Source organism: Arachis stenosperma, chromosome 4, assembly GCF_014773155.1.
Source record: "Arachis stenosperma cultivar V10309 chromosome 4, arast.V10309.gnm1.PFL2, whole genome shotgun sequence".
NCBI classification, from domain to species: domain Eukaryota; kingdom Viridiplantae; phylum Streptophyta; class Magnoliopsida; order Fabales; family Fabaceae; genus Arachis; species Arachis stenosperma.
This window is the reverse complement of record NC_080380.1, coordinates 14,837,219-14,855,265: the sequence shown is the minus strand read 5'-3', so window position 1 is coordinate 14,855,265 and position 18,047 is coordinate 14,837,219. Positions and strand designations below refer to the sequence as shown.

Sequence of the window (18,047 nt, the reverse complement as noted above, 5' to 3'; positions counted from 1 at the left end):
AACATGAACAATTGTTATATCTCTAATATTTTTTCTTAAGTAAGAGTCTTTTTAAATTTATTTAATTTTTGTAAATATTATTTTTATTTTTTTATACTATTTTTTTTATTTTTAGAATTTACTAAGAATCAAACTCTATTTTTAGATATAAAATTATAATATATATCATGTCATAATATTATTTATCTTAAAAAATTAAACTAATAAAAAAAGCAAGATGAATAATTATATCTTTAATATTTATCATCAAAACGTTTTAATTTTTTGTAAATATTTATAAAATAATAAAAAATCTGTATAAAGTTATTTTATTATTGTGCATTTCTTAATTACCACTTGAATAATTGAATAATATTAAATATAATAGATATATAATTATAAATATTATATACATAAAATTATAAATATTAAATTAGATAAATTAATTTTTAATTATTATTTCCTTAATATATTATGAATATCTATTTAATTTTTCGTATTTTAAAGTTCTTTCGTTTAAATTAATATATATATATATATATATATATATATATATATATATATATATATATATATATATATATATATATATATATATATATATACTCCAAAACAAACTAACCAATCCACTTAATTAAATATATCCCCGATCTAAATTTTGTCATCATGCATGTTTTTATTTTCTTAAGATAATTCTAGTCACCAACATTTAAAATTCTATTAATACGTTTAATAAGACTCTATATTTTGTTATTTATGTTTTTAACCATTATAATAGTGGTTTACATTTTTTCTTTATTTTTTTTACTTCAATTTTTTTAATTTCTTATATTTTCATCTTAAATATTTCATACAACTACTCTTTTATTTTTTTTACTATTTCTTTATTTATAATAGATCGTGTATGTCATATATACATAAAAAATAATTTGTATTTAAAACCTCAACATTTAATTTTTCTTGGAATAAAATATATTTTTTATTCCCATCTTTTTTAAAATATTTCTAAGATTTGATTGAAGAAGGACATAAGCGATTGATTTGCAATGGGAAGCGATGGAGATGTTAGCTGTTTTGTAGTAAAGTTATATTCATAATATAATTTTAAAAAAATTTTCGTGAATATTAAATCATATATGGTTGAAAATTTAATGGAAAATGTAACAGAACTAATACGTTTAATAAAATAAAAATGAAAAATTAATTACTATTGATTAAAATATAAGACAAATATAAAAAAAGAAAAAATGGATACTTAAACCCTAAACCTAAGATAGAAAGGAGAGAAATTCATATTGTATGGCAGTGGCAGATTAAATTAAACACGAATAGATCGTCACATACATAACTACAGAGAAAGTAATAGGATTGTAGATTATATGATTAAAGAGAGTATCACTATAAATCCAAGATTTCAGTTTGTTGATAACTCCCGAATAGTCTTATAAGACAAATTTTGGAGGATGATGTGAGAAGAGTTACTTTATTCCGATTTGTATGACTGTTTTTGTCTTTTTTTTTTAGCATTAAGCTTTATTTTGATTATCGAAAAAAAATAAAAATAGAAAATACGAGTGAAATAAAAATGAAAATAAAAATGCAGCATTTTTGGCAAATATTAATTCTGACATATCAACATTTTTTTTAAATTCTAAAATTTTGTAAACTCTAAATTTTTTTTACTATTATTTTAGTCATGTACTCTTGAAAATAACATAACCAGGTTATAAGTTCAAGTACGCTTGCACACCCACGTACATCTACACACATCCATGAACTAAAGACACATATGCATAGACACACAACAGGTACACATGGACGTATACAAATGCACGCATATGTATAGACATACAAACTTATACATATAGCTGTTCAACTAAATTCATTATTTTAAATAAATATTTGCCTAATTAAACTAAAATATAATTATTTTTATTAACACTATAAAATTAAATGTATGTATAAACATATTTTTTTACGATGGCAATAGATTAAAATTAATTTTGTTTAAAAAGTAATTGACTTATTTTATATCTATCATATAAATGAACTAATCTAATCTAATATATTGATAAATTAAAATATATATAAGAGATCAAACTTTGCTAATCAACATTTTATTCAAAGATTATCACAATATTTAATTTTTGAGCATCTAATACAACATTCTAACAATAACTCTTGCCATATTTGCACTATCACGCACAGCTTTGTTTTCATTGTTTAATGGTGAATTACCATTGAACCCTTGCTCACAAAAGTAAGCCTCATTAGCTGCATCAGCAACAGCATTTTCAGCAAACTTAGGGTTATTAGTCTGAATTCCGCTAATGGCTTCTGGCACATCACCCTTTAAGATTCCATCGTTATAATGGCCAATGCATGAATCCAAGGCACCCTTAAATCTACCAGTAGCACTTTGTTGGAGTCGATGAATCTTGTTCACTGCAACAATTGATCTTGATTTCATGAAATCAACCATGTTTAGTGCTAGCCCTCTGAGATCAGCATTTCTGCTACTTGGGTATGAATTGAGGATTTGGACACACAGATTTGGATACATTGTTTGGTTGCATGTGGATTGAATTAGTGTCTCATCATTAGGGTGAAAAACCCTACATTTACCAAGCGGCATGATGATTAGAACAACAATTGTGAAGATTAAAGATGGGTGATTCAAGTTTTTTGCCATCTTTATTAAGGATAACAAAATACTCAACAAAGATTATTATGGACGAGAGGATGGATGGAATGAAAAATGATCAAGTGGATTTTCCTTGGGATTTTTGTTCTTGCACTCAAAGAATAATGAGGCCGTTTATATGCACTATTTCATGGGTTGGTTACTAACATTATTTAATATTGAACCGACAAAGTGACAACATAAAATATTTTGAATAGTCATCAAATTCACAAACGTAATTAATATATTTCTTATATATCTATTAAAATAAATTAATAATAATTTTAATATGTAACTTAATAATACATGTTAGTAAAACACTAAATTTAAATACAAAATTGTATATATACTTTGCATGAGTAAATCATAAAAAATTTATCAAAATTATCAAATTATTAATAAAAGTACTCTTCAAATTTGTTAAAATGAGAGTGCCATGGAAAAATTTTAAAACATGACGAAAAATTCAAACGTTAAATATATTTTTTTAAAAATACTTTTACAAAATGAAATTTAATTTTAATGTATTTTTATGTACATATAATTAAAAAAATATTTTTATTTTTAAAATTTAGTAATTTTGCGCTAAATAATTTTTTTGTAATATTTGTTAGATGGCCAAAAGTATTTTAAAAAATGCAGCTACATTATAGGTACACGATATATTTCAAGTAAAAAATTATGTAATTTTGGTCAAAAATTATTAATGGTAGTTATTTAAAGTCAACTAGTTAAGAATTGTTTATATATATATATATATATATATATATATATATATACCTAAATTAAGAGTTGTAAATTAATAATAACAATAATTCAATATTGCGTCTGAAAAAATAAATTTAGGATTTTGCTAATAAAGAAAACTTTGCTAAGATTATTTAAAGTAAACATTTAATTTTTTTAATAAATGTATTGCAAAATTATCGAAAATAATGTTAAATATTTAGATTTTTAACAAAGTTTATATTTTATTTTGGTGAGTACAAAGTTTATATTTAACATTCTAACAAGTGTGTCTTTACTATTATTATTATTATTATTATTATTATTATTATTATTATTATTATTAGTAGTAGTAGTAGTAGTAATAGTAATAGTAGTAGTTAAATTCATAAATTTAATAGCAATACTACGTAACTAATAAATTTATTATTTTTAATTAACATTTAATCAATTTAAAATTCTAAAAATTAAATTTTAAATTTTAAAGTCTAATAATATAAAAATAAATTATTAATCAAAATATTAGCTAACATTTATAAGAAGTGTATTCAAGATCATGAGTCAAAGAATAAATTAAAAAAGGACAAAAATTATTGTTAAGGAATTAACTTTCCATTCAAAAAATTTATTTTCTTTGACCACCATTAAATGTAGTGACGCTACAAGTACCATATATTCAGTCACACTCCCACATACACTCTTTCCGCAATATTGTAAGGGTTTATTACTTTATGCTATGTACACAAGTTAATTTTACAAATTAAATTTTTTTATGAAAATATAAAAATTTTAAGTTTTTAATATATTTATTTTATATTTATTAAATAAAATACTTAAAATTTTCTACTAATAATAATGATAAGCTTATCATGTATTTTTATGACACATATTAACTAAACTCATATCTTATAAGTAATCACATTGATTAAAGTAAGACACTACACAAAAAATGACAAACTGCAGTGATTTCTAAAAAGCGTCGCCAAATGAAAGATTGCAGTGGTTGATGCAACTAATGAGAAAAGGATTGCTAATAGTCTAGCATTTTGCGACCGTTTTGGTATAACCGCCACAAGATTGATATAGTGGTTACAAAATAAATTATTGGCGGCGATTTTTTTACAACTACAGTAAAATATGTCTAACTCGTTCTTTTTATTTTAAATAACCAAATCTGATCTGCTTACATTTTCACTATTTTTTTAAGAAATATGTTTGAATCACTGTTCGTTACATTATTTTTGGATTTGTTTTACATAAAAAAAATAATCACTTACAAAAATATATTTTAATTAATTATGTGAACAAATTTATAAATTGGATTTTTTCGTTTACTATAAGATCCTTTTAAGTTTGTATTAAAGCATAAATGTAAATAATCAAAGAAATAATTACATGTTATTGTTATTAATTATTTTTAATTCTCATCAAAGCTTTTTAATGTTTCAAAAAATATTTGAGAGATAATAGAAAATTAATCCAAAATTATTTTATTGTATATTTTTTAATTATTGCTTGAATAATTGACCAATTTCAAATGTAATAAGCAGGTGATTATAAATATTATATACATAAAATTATAGATATTTATGTAAAATAAAAAATTTAAATTATATATTATCTTCTAATCATTATTTTTTTGTGTTTTAAAATTCTTTTAGTTAAATTGATATATATATATATATATATATATATATATATATATATATATATATATATATATTCCATGTATATATAAACACGCCAAAACAAACTAACCACTCCAATTAATTAAATAAAATATGTCCAAGATCTATATTTTGTCATCATATTTTTATTTTCTTAAGATAATTCTAATCACCAACATTTAAAATTTTATAATGGATTATACTTATAAGACTCTTTATATTTTGTTATTTATATTTTTTCACCATTATAATATAGTGGTTCTCTAGATGTAATTTTTTTTCTTTACCTTTTCTACAATTTTTTTTCAATTTCTTATATTTTCATCTTAAATACTTCATACAGCTACTCTGTTTATTTTTCTTTTTAATATTTCCTTAATTTATATATAAGGTGTAGTCTATGGTGGCCATAAATTTTGGTGCCTATGGTGGCTATAGATTTTATAAAATGATATTTTTAACTAAATAAAATGAAAAATTAAAGCACGATTCAGTTCTATTAATAAATAATGACATGTTTATGAGTGTAAATAAAAGAAAAAAATTAGACCATTTATCATATTTTTTGACAAAAAAATGATCTATCGTTGTTGAAAATGGAGTTGCTACCAATGCCCAAAATTTAAAAAATGATAGTATCTAAAAATACTTACATTGCATTAATTTTTTTCTCACGTTAATAAATAATTATTTATATCTTTTATTTTTAATTAAAATAATCATTTTATTCTGCAATAAAAAATTTGAAGTCTAAAGTTACTGTTATTAATTAAATTTTAATATTAGTCAAGTGAAATTTAAAATTATTAATTATAAAAAAGAAAAGTATAAGTAGAAAATAAAAATATTAAATAATTTGAATAATAGATATATCGGATGTTCAATTTACTAGGTATGCAGATAATTATTCTAATATTAAAATTTAAGTAGATCATTTTTTTGTCAAGAAATACGATAAATGGTCTAATTTTTTCTTTTATTTACACTCATAAACATGTCATTATTTATTAATAGAACTGAAACGTACTTCAATTTTTCATTTTGTTTGGTTGAAAATATCATTTTATAAAGTTCATAGCCACCATACGCACCAAAACTTGTGGCCACCATAGACTACACCTATATATAATAGATCATGTATGTCATATACTTATAAAAAATATTTTGTATTTAAAACCTCAAGATGTATTTTTTATTGGAATTAAATATATTTTTTATTCCCATCTTTTTTAAAATATTTCTAAGAATTGATTGAAGAGGGGCAAGCGATTGATTTGCAATGAGAAACAACGGGGCTGTTAGCTGTTCTTGTAGTAAAGTTCTAATGAATTTGCTATATTCATAGTTTTAGATCTTTTTTGTGAACATTAGATCATATATAGTCTAAAATTTCAATAATAAATGTTAGAGAACCAATATGTTTAGTAGAATAATAAAAATGAGAAGTTAATTAATATTAACTGAAATAGCATATATAGTTGGCATATGCGTTCAAGTGTGTGCACACACCCATTCACATGTATACACATCCACGCATGTAGACCCACAATACACATGCACAGACATATATACACGCACGCATATGTATAGACACACGCATATACATACAGTCATTTAATTATGTTCATTATTTTAGATAATTATTCACATAATTAATAAAAAATAATTTTTTTTAAAAGAGATTCATTTATCTTACCTAATACATATATGAAATCCAACTTTGCTAATCACCATTTTATTCGAACAATTATTATAATATTTAATTTTTGAGCAACTAGCTAATACAACATAATAACAATAACTTTTGCAATATTTGCTGCGTCACGCACAGCATTGTTTTCTTTGCTTAATGGTGAACTACCATTGAACCCTTGCTCACAAGAGTAGGCCTCATCAGTAAATGCAGCCTTAATTCCGCTAATGGCTTGTTGGACATCACCCTTCAAGATTCCATTGTTGTAATGGTCAATACATGAATCCAATGCACCCAATCTATCAATAGTACCTTGTCGGAGTTGATGCATCTTGTTCAACGCAATAATTGATCTTTGATTTTATGAAATCAACCATGTTTAGTGCTATCTCTCTTAGATCAGCATTTGTGCTACTTGGGTATGAATTAAGGATTTGGACACACAGGTCTAGGTATGGTGTTCGGTTGCATGCGACATGAATTAGCCTCTCATCATTTGAGTGGAAAACCCTACTTTGACCAATTGGCATCATTGAAATTATGGATAGAACAAGAACTGTGAAGATTAGAGATAGGTGATTCAAATTTTTTGCCATCTTTGTTAAGGATAGCAAAATACTCGGAAAGATTATTGATGAGAGGATGGCTGGAATGTAAAATGATCAAGTGAGTTTTCCTACTTTAGGGTTAGTAAAAGAATGAGGCTATATATTTTCGAGGCCTACTACACATACAAGTCTTTTTGACTTACAAGTCTTACAAGTTGGTACAAGCCCAACAAAAAACACGCATTACACTCCCACATTTAAGAGTAAATAAACGCACGTTATTCAACCACTTTCCGTTTTCAAAGCGTGCTACTCACCATGCATTATAAACGACTCTTCTTCTTCTTTTTCTTCTTCCATGAAAACGAGTTTCTTGCCAAATTTGAAGATAATGGAACTTCAGAAATACACCCAAACGATTACAGAAATACACTCAAACGATTACAGAAATACACTCAAAGAATTACAGAAATACACTCAAACGGTTACAGGAATTCACCCAAACGGTTATAGAAATACACTCAAAGGATTACAGAAATACACCCAAAGGATTTAGGAAATACACCCAAAATTTGTTGAAGTACACCTTATGCATAATTCAGACCTCTTTCTCTTTCTCCTCCTCATCTTCTGCTGTTTCTTCTTCTTCAAAACGATTTCAGATCAGAGCTTGATGTAAAAAAACAATGGAAATTGAGAATAACGAAGAAAGAAAACAGAGAGAATAGCACGTAAATGAAGAAGAAGAAAGAGAAGACAAGAAACGAAAGAAAAGAAGAAGAAGAAGAAGAAGAACGTGCAGTAAGAAGAAGAAGAAGGTGCAGTGAAAATATGCAGTAATGGTTGAAGAAGGAGAAAGAGAAGGCAAGAAACGAAAGAAAAGAAGAAGAAGAAGAGAAAAAGGAAGAAGAAGGTGCAGTGAAAACGTGCAGTAATGGTTGAAGAATGAGAAAGAGAAGGCAAGAAACGAAAGAAAAGAAGAAAAAGAAGAGGAAGAGGAAGAAGAAGAGGAGGAAGAGGAAGAGGAAGAGGAAGAAGAACGTGTACAAGAAGAAGAAGGAGGTGCACTTGTAAAGACTTGTATAAAAAAATGCTTGTATGTAAAAAATTTCTCTATATTTCTTGGGTTGTCATTAGGGTGTTCATGGCGGGACCGGGTTTAATTAAACCCATATTCAAGTTCGAAAGGTCAATCAATTTATCTTGATTTGATTAAAAAATAATCCGAAATACAATATTTTTGGGTTGTCATTAATATTCATTAATGCTATTTAATATGTAATTTGTTATAGGTACAAGATATAGATATAGAAAAAAGTTTAAGAATTAGTAAAATTAATTAATTTTTTGTATTTTTAGTTATCAATTTAATACTTTTAGTTTAATGATCTAATAATATATTTTTAATTTATACTTTAAATATTACTAATAAAAAATAATAAATTTTGTTAATCCTCTAATATTTTTTTAAGATATATTCCATGGTGACAATTGTTTTGATGATCATCTAAAATTAGAGACTAAATTATCTTTATCATAAATTATTTCGTTTTGATGTTGAAATGATGACACTAACCAATATATATATATATATATATATATATATATATATATATATTTTAATTTTGATGCACTTTTTAAAGAAATTTTATACGTATATCTAATAATTACATCACATTAATAAAATTAATTATCTAAAAGAATAAATACAATATTAAACGATTATATGAATTAACGACGAGACAAATTTGAGACGATTTCAAAATGTTAGGGACTTAAATAGAACGAAAATGTAAGGACAAAAATGATACATAGAAATAAATTTTAATTTTATCCTTCATTAATATCAATTTTTTACTATAATAGTATTTAATTAATTTAAAATCACATCTAAGTAAATTACACTTAATTAGATTACTTTCAATTTAAATAAATTACTTTTCTTTATAATTTTATTCTTAAAGATTTTAGTTATCATGAAATATTTGTAGAATGACTAGTATATAAACTTGCAGAAAAGAAAAAAATAATATATATACAATAAAATATAAATTATACCTTTTGTCTCTAATGTATCAAAATTTTTTAAAATTATAAAAAAATAAATTTACTAAAAATAAAAGTAATATGATTAAGTGTAATCTATTTAGATGTAATTAAAAAATAATTGAATACTATGTACAGTAAAATATTAATATTATTGAAAGATAAAATTAAATTAAAATTTATTTTTATGTATCATTTTTGTCCTTAACGTTTTCGTCCTATTTAAGTCCATAACGTTTCAAAATCGTCTCAATTTTGTCCCGCCGTCAATTTTGTTAACGGATCCCTAACGACAGGACAACATTGAGTCAATTTTGAAACGTTAGGGACTTAAATAGAACGATTGAAACGTTAGGGACAACTTTAAGACTTACCCCAAACTTAGGGTTTAGGGTTTAGGGTTTAGGGTTTAGGACGTTGAAGATAAAAATGATACTTTACTCAATTAAAAAAAAAATAGAATAATAAGCGTGAAATATGCTCTAAAATTATGCAGGCTTTTTTTTTTTATCTAAATGCGCATTGAAAAATGATTTATTCCCTAAATACGCACGGTTTGAAATACTTTTCAAAATGCGCAGCTCCGTTTCATGCATGGCAACCACGAAATGGAATTTAACACCATTTCAAGCTTGGTGACCACAAAATAGAGACACCATTTCTGCCTCACCGGTCATGAAATCGAGGTCTCATGCCATGCATGGCAGCCGCGAAATGGACTTGCAAACCCAGGGACGGCAGAAGGTACATGGTGGCACGCCAGACATGAAATGGAGAGCATGTCAGGTTGGACTCACGAAATGAAGAACCCGTTTCAAGTGTATCGCACACGAAATGAGCCAACTTAGTGTGTACCACACACGAATTGCAACGAAAGCTAGGCTATATAAACCCCTCTCTTGCAGAAGTAATGCCACAATTCGAATTCTCACTTCTTTTACTCTCTCTTTCTCTCCGTGAGTTTCATTTCTATAGAGCTTCGTTTCATAAATTTTTGGTATGAAAATGGCCTCTGAACACATTTACGTGGTCTTATATCCGAATAGAGAAATTTCTCATACTACCAAAGGAGTGACATTTATGCGTGATGACCCACTTTGGATAATGATTCCCCACAATCATCTTTGCAACAACTAAAAAATCTTATTCTGATGAACACTGGGTTGGTTGGAAAAAAGGAGATCAGTACCTTGACTTATAGGATGCCAGTTGCGGTAGCCAGTTCATTTGCATATCAGAAAATGCATATTAAATCTGACCAGCAGGTTTCGATGATGTTTTCGTATCAAAGTAGTATTGGAAGCATCTATTCGATGGAACTTTGTGTGAAGCTTCAAGATGTGGGGGGTAGCTCATCTAGTTCGAATAATATGGAGGAACTGTGGAATTTCGATTCAGATGAAGCCATTCCATTTTCGGAGATTGGCAGGGCTCGTAGTCCGTCGTTAACGCCTTTGTTGTGCTCGCCCAGAATGTAGAAAATCTGCACAAACGTCCCTCCCTCACAACTCATGGGGCATCTCCGGAAGGTACTGCACACGGGTTGGCTGACTCGTCTGACGAAGGCGAGATTGAGGATGATAGTGGAGATGAAGCAGAAATTGTTCCGGAAACCCAACCAGTTCAAGAAGAAACGTTTAGCCCAACTTGGGTTGAACCGATAAATGTGATGGGGGTAGGCGATTTTTCAAGCAGCACTCCCGGCCAATATCTTCAACTGCGTCTTGGTCCAATGAACTCGACTACCGCGGAAGACATACCGAACAACTATGCTTTGACCAGTGAAATGGTACTGGAGATTGGCCTGAAATTCCTGAATAAAAAAACAGCGATGCTAGTGGTTAAGAACTACAACATTTGTAGAAGTGCAGAATTCAAAGTGGTAGAGTCAGATCATACTCGGTATGTATGTCGATGCAAATTCTTTGGTGAGCAGTGTCGCTAGATGGTAAAGGTTGCGAAGACGAGGGCTTCCAGATTTTGGAAAATCCAAAAATACCAAAAGCCTCACAGTTGTTTGGCATCTGTGATGTCGCAAGATCATGCTCAACTTGATTCAAATGTCATATGCCAGCACATATTCCCCATGGTTCAGGCAGACGTGACCATCTGCATAAAGGTGTTGCAGGGTTCTGTGGAGTCAGCGTACAGATACAAGGTGTCATACAAGAAGGTTTGGCTAGCGAAGCAAAAGGCAATAGCCAGAATCTACGGAGACTGGGATGATTCATACAACCACCTGAGGAGATATTTCAACGCGTTGCAAACTTCCGTTCCAGGTAAGAACATACGATTGACTTATGTGCTCATGCGCTAATGTTTTTTGTTGGTAACTCTTATTTCATAAATCAGCATTAATGTCCTAGGTACAATTGTCGATCTTCATACCCGACCGTACAACGTGGGCAACACGTTCGACCGTGACAGTGTCATGTTTCATCAAGTATTCTGGTCATTTCCATCGTGTGTCGAAGCATTCAAGCACTACAAGCCACTAGTCTCAATTGACGGAACACACTTGTATGGTAAGTACACGGGCACCCTATTGATGGGAATAGCTTAGGATGGAAACAACAACATACTTCCCATAGCCTTCACGCTTGTGGAAAGGGAGAACAAGACTCGTGGTACTTCTTTCTGACCAACTTACAAAGGCATGTGGCTACTCAGCCAGGGATATTACTTATCTCTGACAGGCATGAAGCTATAAAGGCTACGCCGGAGTGAGACAGGTGTGGAACATAATGTTTATTGTGTCAGACACATTGCCTCTAACTTTGCAACAAACTTCAAGAGCAAGGAAGCCAAAAGGCATCTTGTTAATACGTCATACTCAAAGACGCAAGAGCAGGTGCAATACTACCTCGAGTTAATAAGTGTCGAGGATCTTGCCACCTCCCCGGAAATTATGGATTGGATTAGAGGGTTAAAGCCACTGAAATGGCTCCAACACCGAGAAAAGGGTTGCCGATACGGTCACATGACAATGAATCTTTCTGAGTGTATCAACTCTGTGTTCAAGGGGACCACGTATAATAATCACGACTAGGTCACAAGGTATTTTCCTAATCAATCTGTAGCCAATATGATATAATGCGTCAGTTTAATTTGCCCACACTTCAAACCATGTTTGGAGGCGGACGGGCCACCATCCATCGTCGTTGCGCGCCGATTGGCAATGAAATGTGTCGATGTTCAGTGGAGGGTTCGGCGGACCTTGCTTGCTGCCAAACTGCCGCATGACTCTGTCAATGTTAACAATCTCGATGCACCTGAACAATATCAGCGGCACGACCACGGTGAAGAAATCACCATGTAGGGCTCTAAGAAACTCTGCAGGCACTCTCGACAGAATACGTGCATCCCTGTACGGCATCCACGTAAACTACAAATACCGAGCATCACAAAAAATTGTTAAACAATATACTTGGAAAAAACAAAATCATACTCTAACAAACGACGAAAATCATACTCTAAAAAAAGCAAGTGTTGCTCAGCGTAGTCATTCTTTCCTCTCTTACCCGCCACCTATAAAGAAACATGTTGGTATTAACCTTTTTGGGATTCCGATGCAGATGAAATAGCACAAACTCAAAACTAGACATGTTATATAATATAATATATTACCTTGTCGCTAACGAAAACATATATGGGATCGTAACTTCCGGTGCCTAAAAGGGAAGCCTGAAGTATATCCATGACATCAACAATGTATGACAGCCAGCCATTTTGTCAACATTATAATCAGTAGCTAAGCACATGGCTCTATATAACCAATAGAGCACAGCGCTGCCCCAACTATAGGTGCTAATGGCGTCATTATTGGCCAAGAGAGGAAGATAACACACGTGAACCGCGTGTTGTTCACCTTGTCAGGACGTAAAACGCCACCTAGTAAATAAATAATATAACAACGTGCATACCATACGACGACGTCCTCGGGAGAGTCAAGAGGCATCCGTTGGAGTCTACTCCTGAGCCACTTCAATTTTATGTTATACTTCGTGGTCCAGACATGACCATCAGGAACTTCTCCTAGGAGCTCCTCACACCATTGCCAAATATCCTTCTAATGGAAGTTACTCCAGCTTCTTAAAGTCCCACTCACTGGCTCACCATCAATTGGTAACTCCAACTGCATGACAACATCTTCTAGAGTAACAGTACACTCGCCCCATGGGAGGTGGAACGTGTGGGTTTCAGGACGCCATCTTTTCACAAGCGCACTAATAGATTGTTGTATTCAAAATGTTTTATTAAAGACGCATAATAGAATCCAACCATTCTTAAATACGGTTCAAGCATTTGCCGCCTAGTCTCCATGGCTGGATCAACTTAATCAGAAGTAAAGACGTCTACTAATGTGCTATACGGAGTTAGCACATGTGCCGGCTGAAATAGATAATGGAAAAAAAACAAAATTAGTCAATTAATAAATGTATTATTATTCATAGATATTTTTTTGCTAACAAAAAAATCTGACCTTCAGATGTAAGTGGGCAGAAATGTGAAACTCATACAACCTATTAAGATTTTCTTCGACATTGATTCCACTTCTACTCATTTTAATAAGTACTAATTTTTTCCCCAACATATGAAACCTCACCAGCAGAACCACATTCCTTGTTTCCTATTTCCCTACCACACGGTTCTGGTCTCTCCCCATCTCTCCTTTTATATTCATTCAATCCATAAGCTTCCAAAACATGCCTCTAAGACCAGCTACTCCTGTGTGGTACAGGGACTGCATCCTTCACGCCCCAATTCGTGTGCGCCGGTCACTAATTGAGCCATTTTGTGGCTGGCTCAACTGATGACACCAATTCGCTGGTGCCAGAGACGGGTTGGCCATTTTGTGGGTGTCTCCAATGATGTGCTCCATTTTGTGGTAGGGGGCTTGAGGTGGAGCTCTAACACGCACATGGCCATTTTGTGGACACCTCATGTGAAATGGTGTTAAATTCCATTTCGTGGTCGCTATACATGAAATGGAGCTGCGCATTTTGAGAAGCATTTCAAACTATGCGCATTTAGGGAATAAATCATTTTTCCATACTTATTTAGATAAAAAAGCAAAATTATGCAAGTATTTCTCTAACTTCATACATACTACTAACTATAACGCTAGAAAGGATTCAACAACATAATTAACTAGAATTTAATTTGAATTAAACATAATACTTTGAATTTGAGTAAAGTTAATATATTTATTCGTGTCCTGCATAGGATAATATATAAAAATATGTATAGTAATTTTTGTTATAAAAATTTTATAAAATTAAATTTAAAATTTAACTCTTTTCAATATTGAAATTAATAAAATTAATGAGTAATGATTTTATTTGTTTTCAAATATAACAATTATTCATTAATAATAATATATATAATTTGTAATTAAATTAAAATATTTATATTAGAATCCTATCTTTTCAAATATTTTTTTTTAAATAACATTAGTCTCATAATTTATGGAATAAAACTTTAATTTCAAATCCTCTTACTTTTATGAAAGACCGATTTAAACAAGTACAATTCAATATAAGATAAAATTCTCCTTAAAATATATTTTTTATTATCATAGCAAAATAAACTATTATAAAAAATTATTTTTGTTAAAATCTATCTAAAACTATTTGATATTTTTGTATCATCTTATTTTTGGAATCAAAGTAATATAACTGACATCGTTATCAGTTGTAACTTATCAATATATTTTGTCTATTCTTGAATTGAAAAAGTGAGAGAATATAACGGCTAAAAAACAGGGAAGATGATGAATGTTAAAGAATGAGAGAAAGAAGAGGAAGGAGAGAAATGGGTTAAAGAGGAGACACTACAAAAAATTATCAGAATAGCGACCAATATAGAATTTCTAGGATCAAAAAAATATTGCTCGCTAAATTATATTCAGTGACCGATTTTAGCGACCAACAAAATCGGTCACTAATAGCAATTGAATTAGCAACTGATAAGTTCATTATAAAACGAGACCAAAGTTGGTTGCTAAATCAATTGCTATTTTTTAATTTAGCAACCGAATTAGCAATTAAAATAAGAGAAGTAACGTCTTTGGAATTCTTGGCCACAAAATCAGTTACTATTTTTTAATTTAATGACCGATAGAAAAATATGGTGAAAAATTGTTTGGTTGCTAATGCAATGGTCGCTAAATTGGTTCTAATTGTTAAGATAGAGATCAATTTTAGTGACTAACAAAATCGGTCACTAATAGCAACCGAATTAGCCACCGATAAGTTTTTATACAACCAGAATAAGGTTGGTTGATAAAATCAGTCATTAATTTTTAATTTAGCGACCGAATTAGCAACTAAAACAAAGAAGTAACATCTTTGGGACTTCTGGTCACAAAATCAGTTGCTATTTTTTAATTTAGCGACCAAATTTGCAATCGATAAACAAATAGAGTGAAAAATTTTTTGGTCGCTAAGACTATGATCTCTAAATCAGTTGCTAATTGTTACGATAGCAATTGATTTTAGCAACCAATAAAAAAATACTATTAAAAACTAACCAGTCACTAAATCTGCCACTAATTTAAATAAAATAAGATAGTTCCTGAGTTACCTTCACTAACCCTAACTCAACTCACCCACACCATTCTCACCTTCTCCAAATAATTACCGAGTTACTTGCCGGAATCACATCACCGTCTTCTGAGTTACCCACACCATTGCCATCTTCTTCATCGCAGCACCGTCTTTGTCATCTTCTGATTGCAGCGCCGTCTTTTGAGGTCTCTGCGCCGTTGTCTTCTGAGGCTTTAGCGTCGTCGCATTCGTCTTTTAGACCTTAGCATCGTTGGCATTGACTGAGCTCGCAGATCGTCTCATCACCGTCCAGATCTGACTTTCTCATTGTCATGCCGTTCTTTTCTCACCGTTGCCTCCTCTGGTCGCGCCGCCTCTTCTACTCATTCCTTTGTTGCAGATCGTCGCCTTGCCGTCCAGATCTGTTATTGCTCCTTGTCGCGTAGTTCATTTCTCACTACTACTTCCTCTCGTAACTTTTTTTCTCTGGCAACAACAACCACAGTCTCTCCGATAACTTATTCTCAAACTAATTTAATTGATATTTTGAAGCCTCAAATAACGATCATTTGTTGCTGGCGCAGGAAGTTAATGTATCTAATCAACGCGAGCATGTAATCCACCTTCTTGCGAATGAGTAATCTCAGTTTCGAATTCCAGATACGACTGATCCTGTAATTCTTTGTTTCTTTAATTTCTGATATCTCGCCTTCTCCTTGTCTGCTTTAGATTTTTGGTACGTCAATGTAAAAGATAATTATTTTTAATTACATTATATAATTAAATATACGCATATCAACATATTTTATGACAACAGTGCATTAAAATTAATTTTGTTTCAAAAGAGAATGGCTTATCTAATATCTATAATGTAAAAGAACTAATCTAATCTAATATATTGATAAATCAAAATATATATATCTAAGAAATCAAACTTTGCTAATCAACATTTTATTCAAACATTATTACAATATTTAATTTTTTTGAGCATCTAATACAACAATATAACAATATCTCTTGCAATATTTGCCCCATCACGCACAGCCTTGTTTTCATTGCTTAATGGTGAATTACCATTGAACCCTTTCTCACAAATGTAAGACTCAATAACTGCATTTTCAGCAAATTTAGGGTTATTAGCCTCAATTCCGCTAATGGCTTGTGGCAAATCAACCTTTAAGATTCTGTCGTTGTAATGGTCAATACATGAATCCAAGGCATCCTTAAATTTACCAGTAGCCCCTTGTTGGAGTTGATGAATCTTGTTCAATATAACGATTGATTTTGATTTTATGAAATCAATCATGTTTAGTGCTAATTCTCTACGATTAGCATTTCTGCTACTTGGGTATGAATTGAGGATTTGGACACATAGATTCGAAAATAGTGTTTCGTTGCATGTGGAATGAATTAGTGTCTCATCATTGGGGTGGAAAACACTACATTGACCAATTGGCATTGTGATTAGAACAAGAATTGTGAAGACTAGAGATGTGTGATTCAAGTTTTTTGCCATCTTTGTTAAGGATAACAAAATACTCACAAAGATTATTATAGACGAGAGGATGGATAGAATGAAAAATGATCAACTGAATTTTTCGTGGGGTTTTTGTTCTTCCACTTAGAGTAATGAGGCCATTTACATGCACTATTCGTGGGTTGGTCATCAATGCTATTTAGTGTTGCACGGATGACAAAGTGGAAATTAAATTTTTAGTAGACTACAATCATAACTCACATTAATTAACTTTTGAGCTAATCTCCATTAATGGATATTGATTTTTTGTACAGATTTTATGTGATCAAAATTTATTAGAATTCTAAAAGTTTGATTATTACTCCCAAAATTTTTAAATTAAACTTGTTATTATCATTTTTTTCGGAGAGTCAATTAAATTTCTAGAAAAGTCTAGTAGATCAAGTCTTAGTCACATGAAATCTAAGCAAATAATCCAAATCTTAACAAGTTAACCACAAAATCAACACGCCATATAAAAAAATCAACTCATGAGCTAATGTGAGTTATTATTGTAAATTTTAATGGACGACTTAAGTCAATTATATATTTAGGAGTCAATTTGAGTCTGATTTTAATTTTCACGAACAAAATTGAGTATTAACTTGACAAAATTACAATAAAATATTTTGAATAGTAAT

At 30.1% G+C, this 18,047-nt stretch overlaps 3 protein-coding genes across 3 annotated transcripts; 1 reads left to right on the top strand and 2 right to left on the bottom strand.

The window, feature by feature from the left end:
• Positions 1-2,134: 2,134 nt before the first annotated feature.
• On the bottom strand, positions 2,135-2,671 carry LOC130974675 (cell wall / vacuolar inhibitor of fructosidase 1-like). Its single transcript, XM_057899533.1, has one exon. It carries the CDS (start codon positions 2,669-2,671, stop codon positions 2,135-2,137), a length of 537 nt encoding a protein of 178 aa, XP_057755516.1.
• A 7,822-nt stretch (positions 2,672-10,493) lies between these two features.
• LOC130974674 (uncharacterized) lies at positions 10,494-11,287 on the top strand. The gene is made up of 2 exons (XM_057899532.1): positions 10,494-10,776; positions 10,872-11,287. Exons 1-2 carry the CDS (start codon positions 10,494-10,496, stop codon positions 11,285-11,287), a joined length of 699 nt encoding a protein of 232 aa, XP_057755515.1.
• Positions 11,288-16,881: 5,594 nt separating this feature from the next.
• LOC130974673 (cell wall / vacuolar inhibitor of fructosidase 1-like) lies at positions 16,882-17,406 on the bottom strand. Its single transcript, XM_057899531.1, has one exon. The coding sequence runs from the start codon at positions 17,404-17,406 to the stop codon at positions 16,882-16,884; it is 525 nt and encodes a 174-aa protein (XP_057755514.1).
• Between the last annotated feature and the right edge of the window lie 641 nt (positions 17,407-18,047).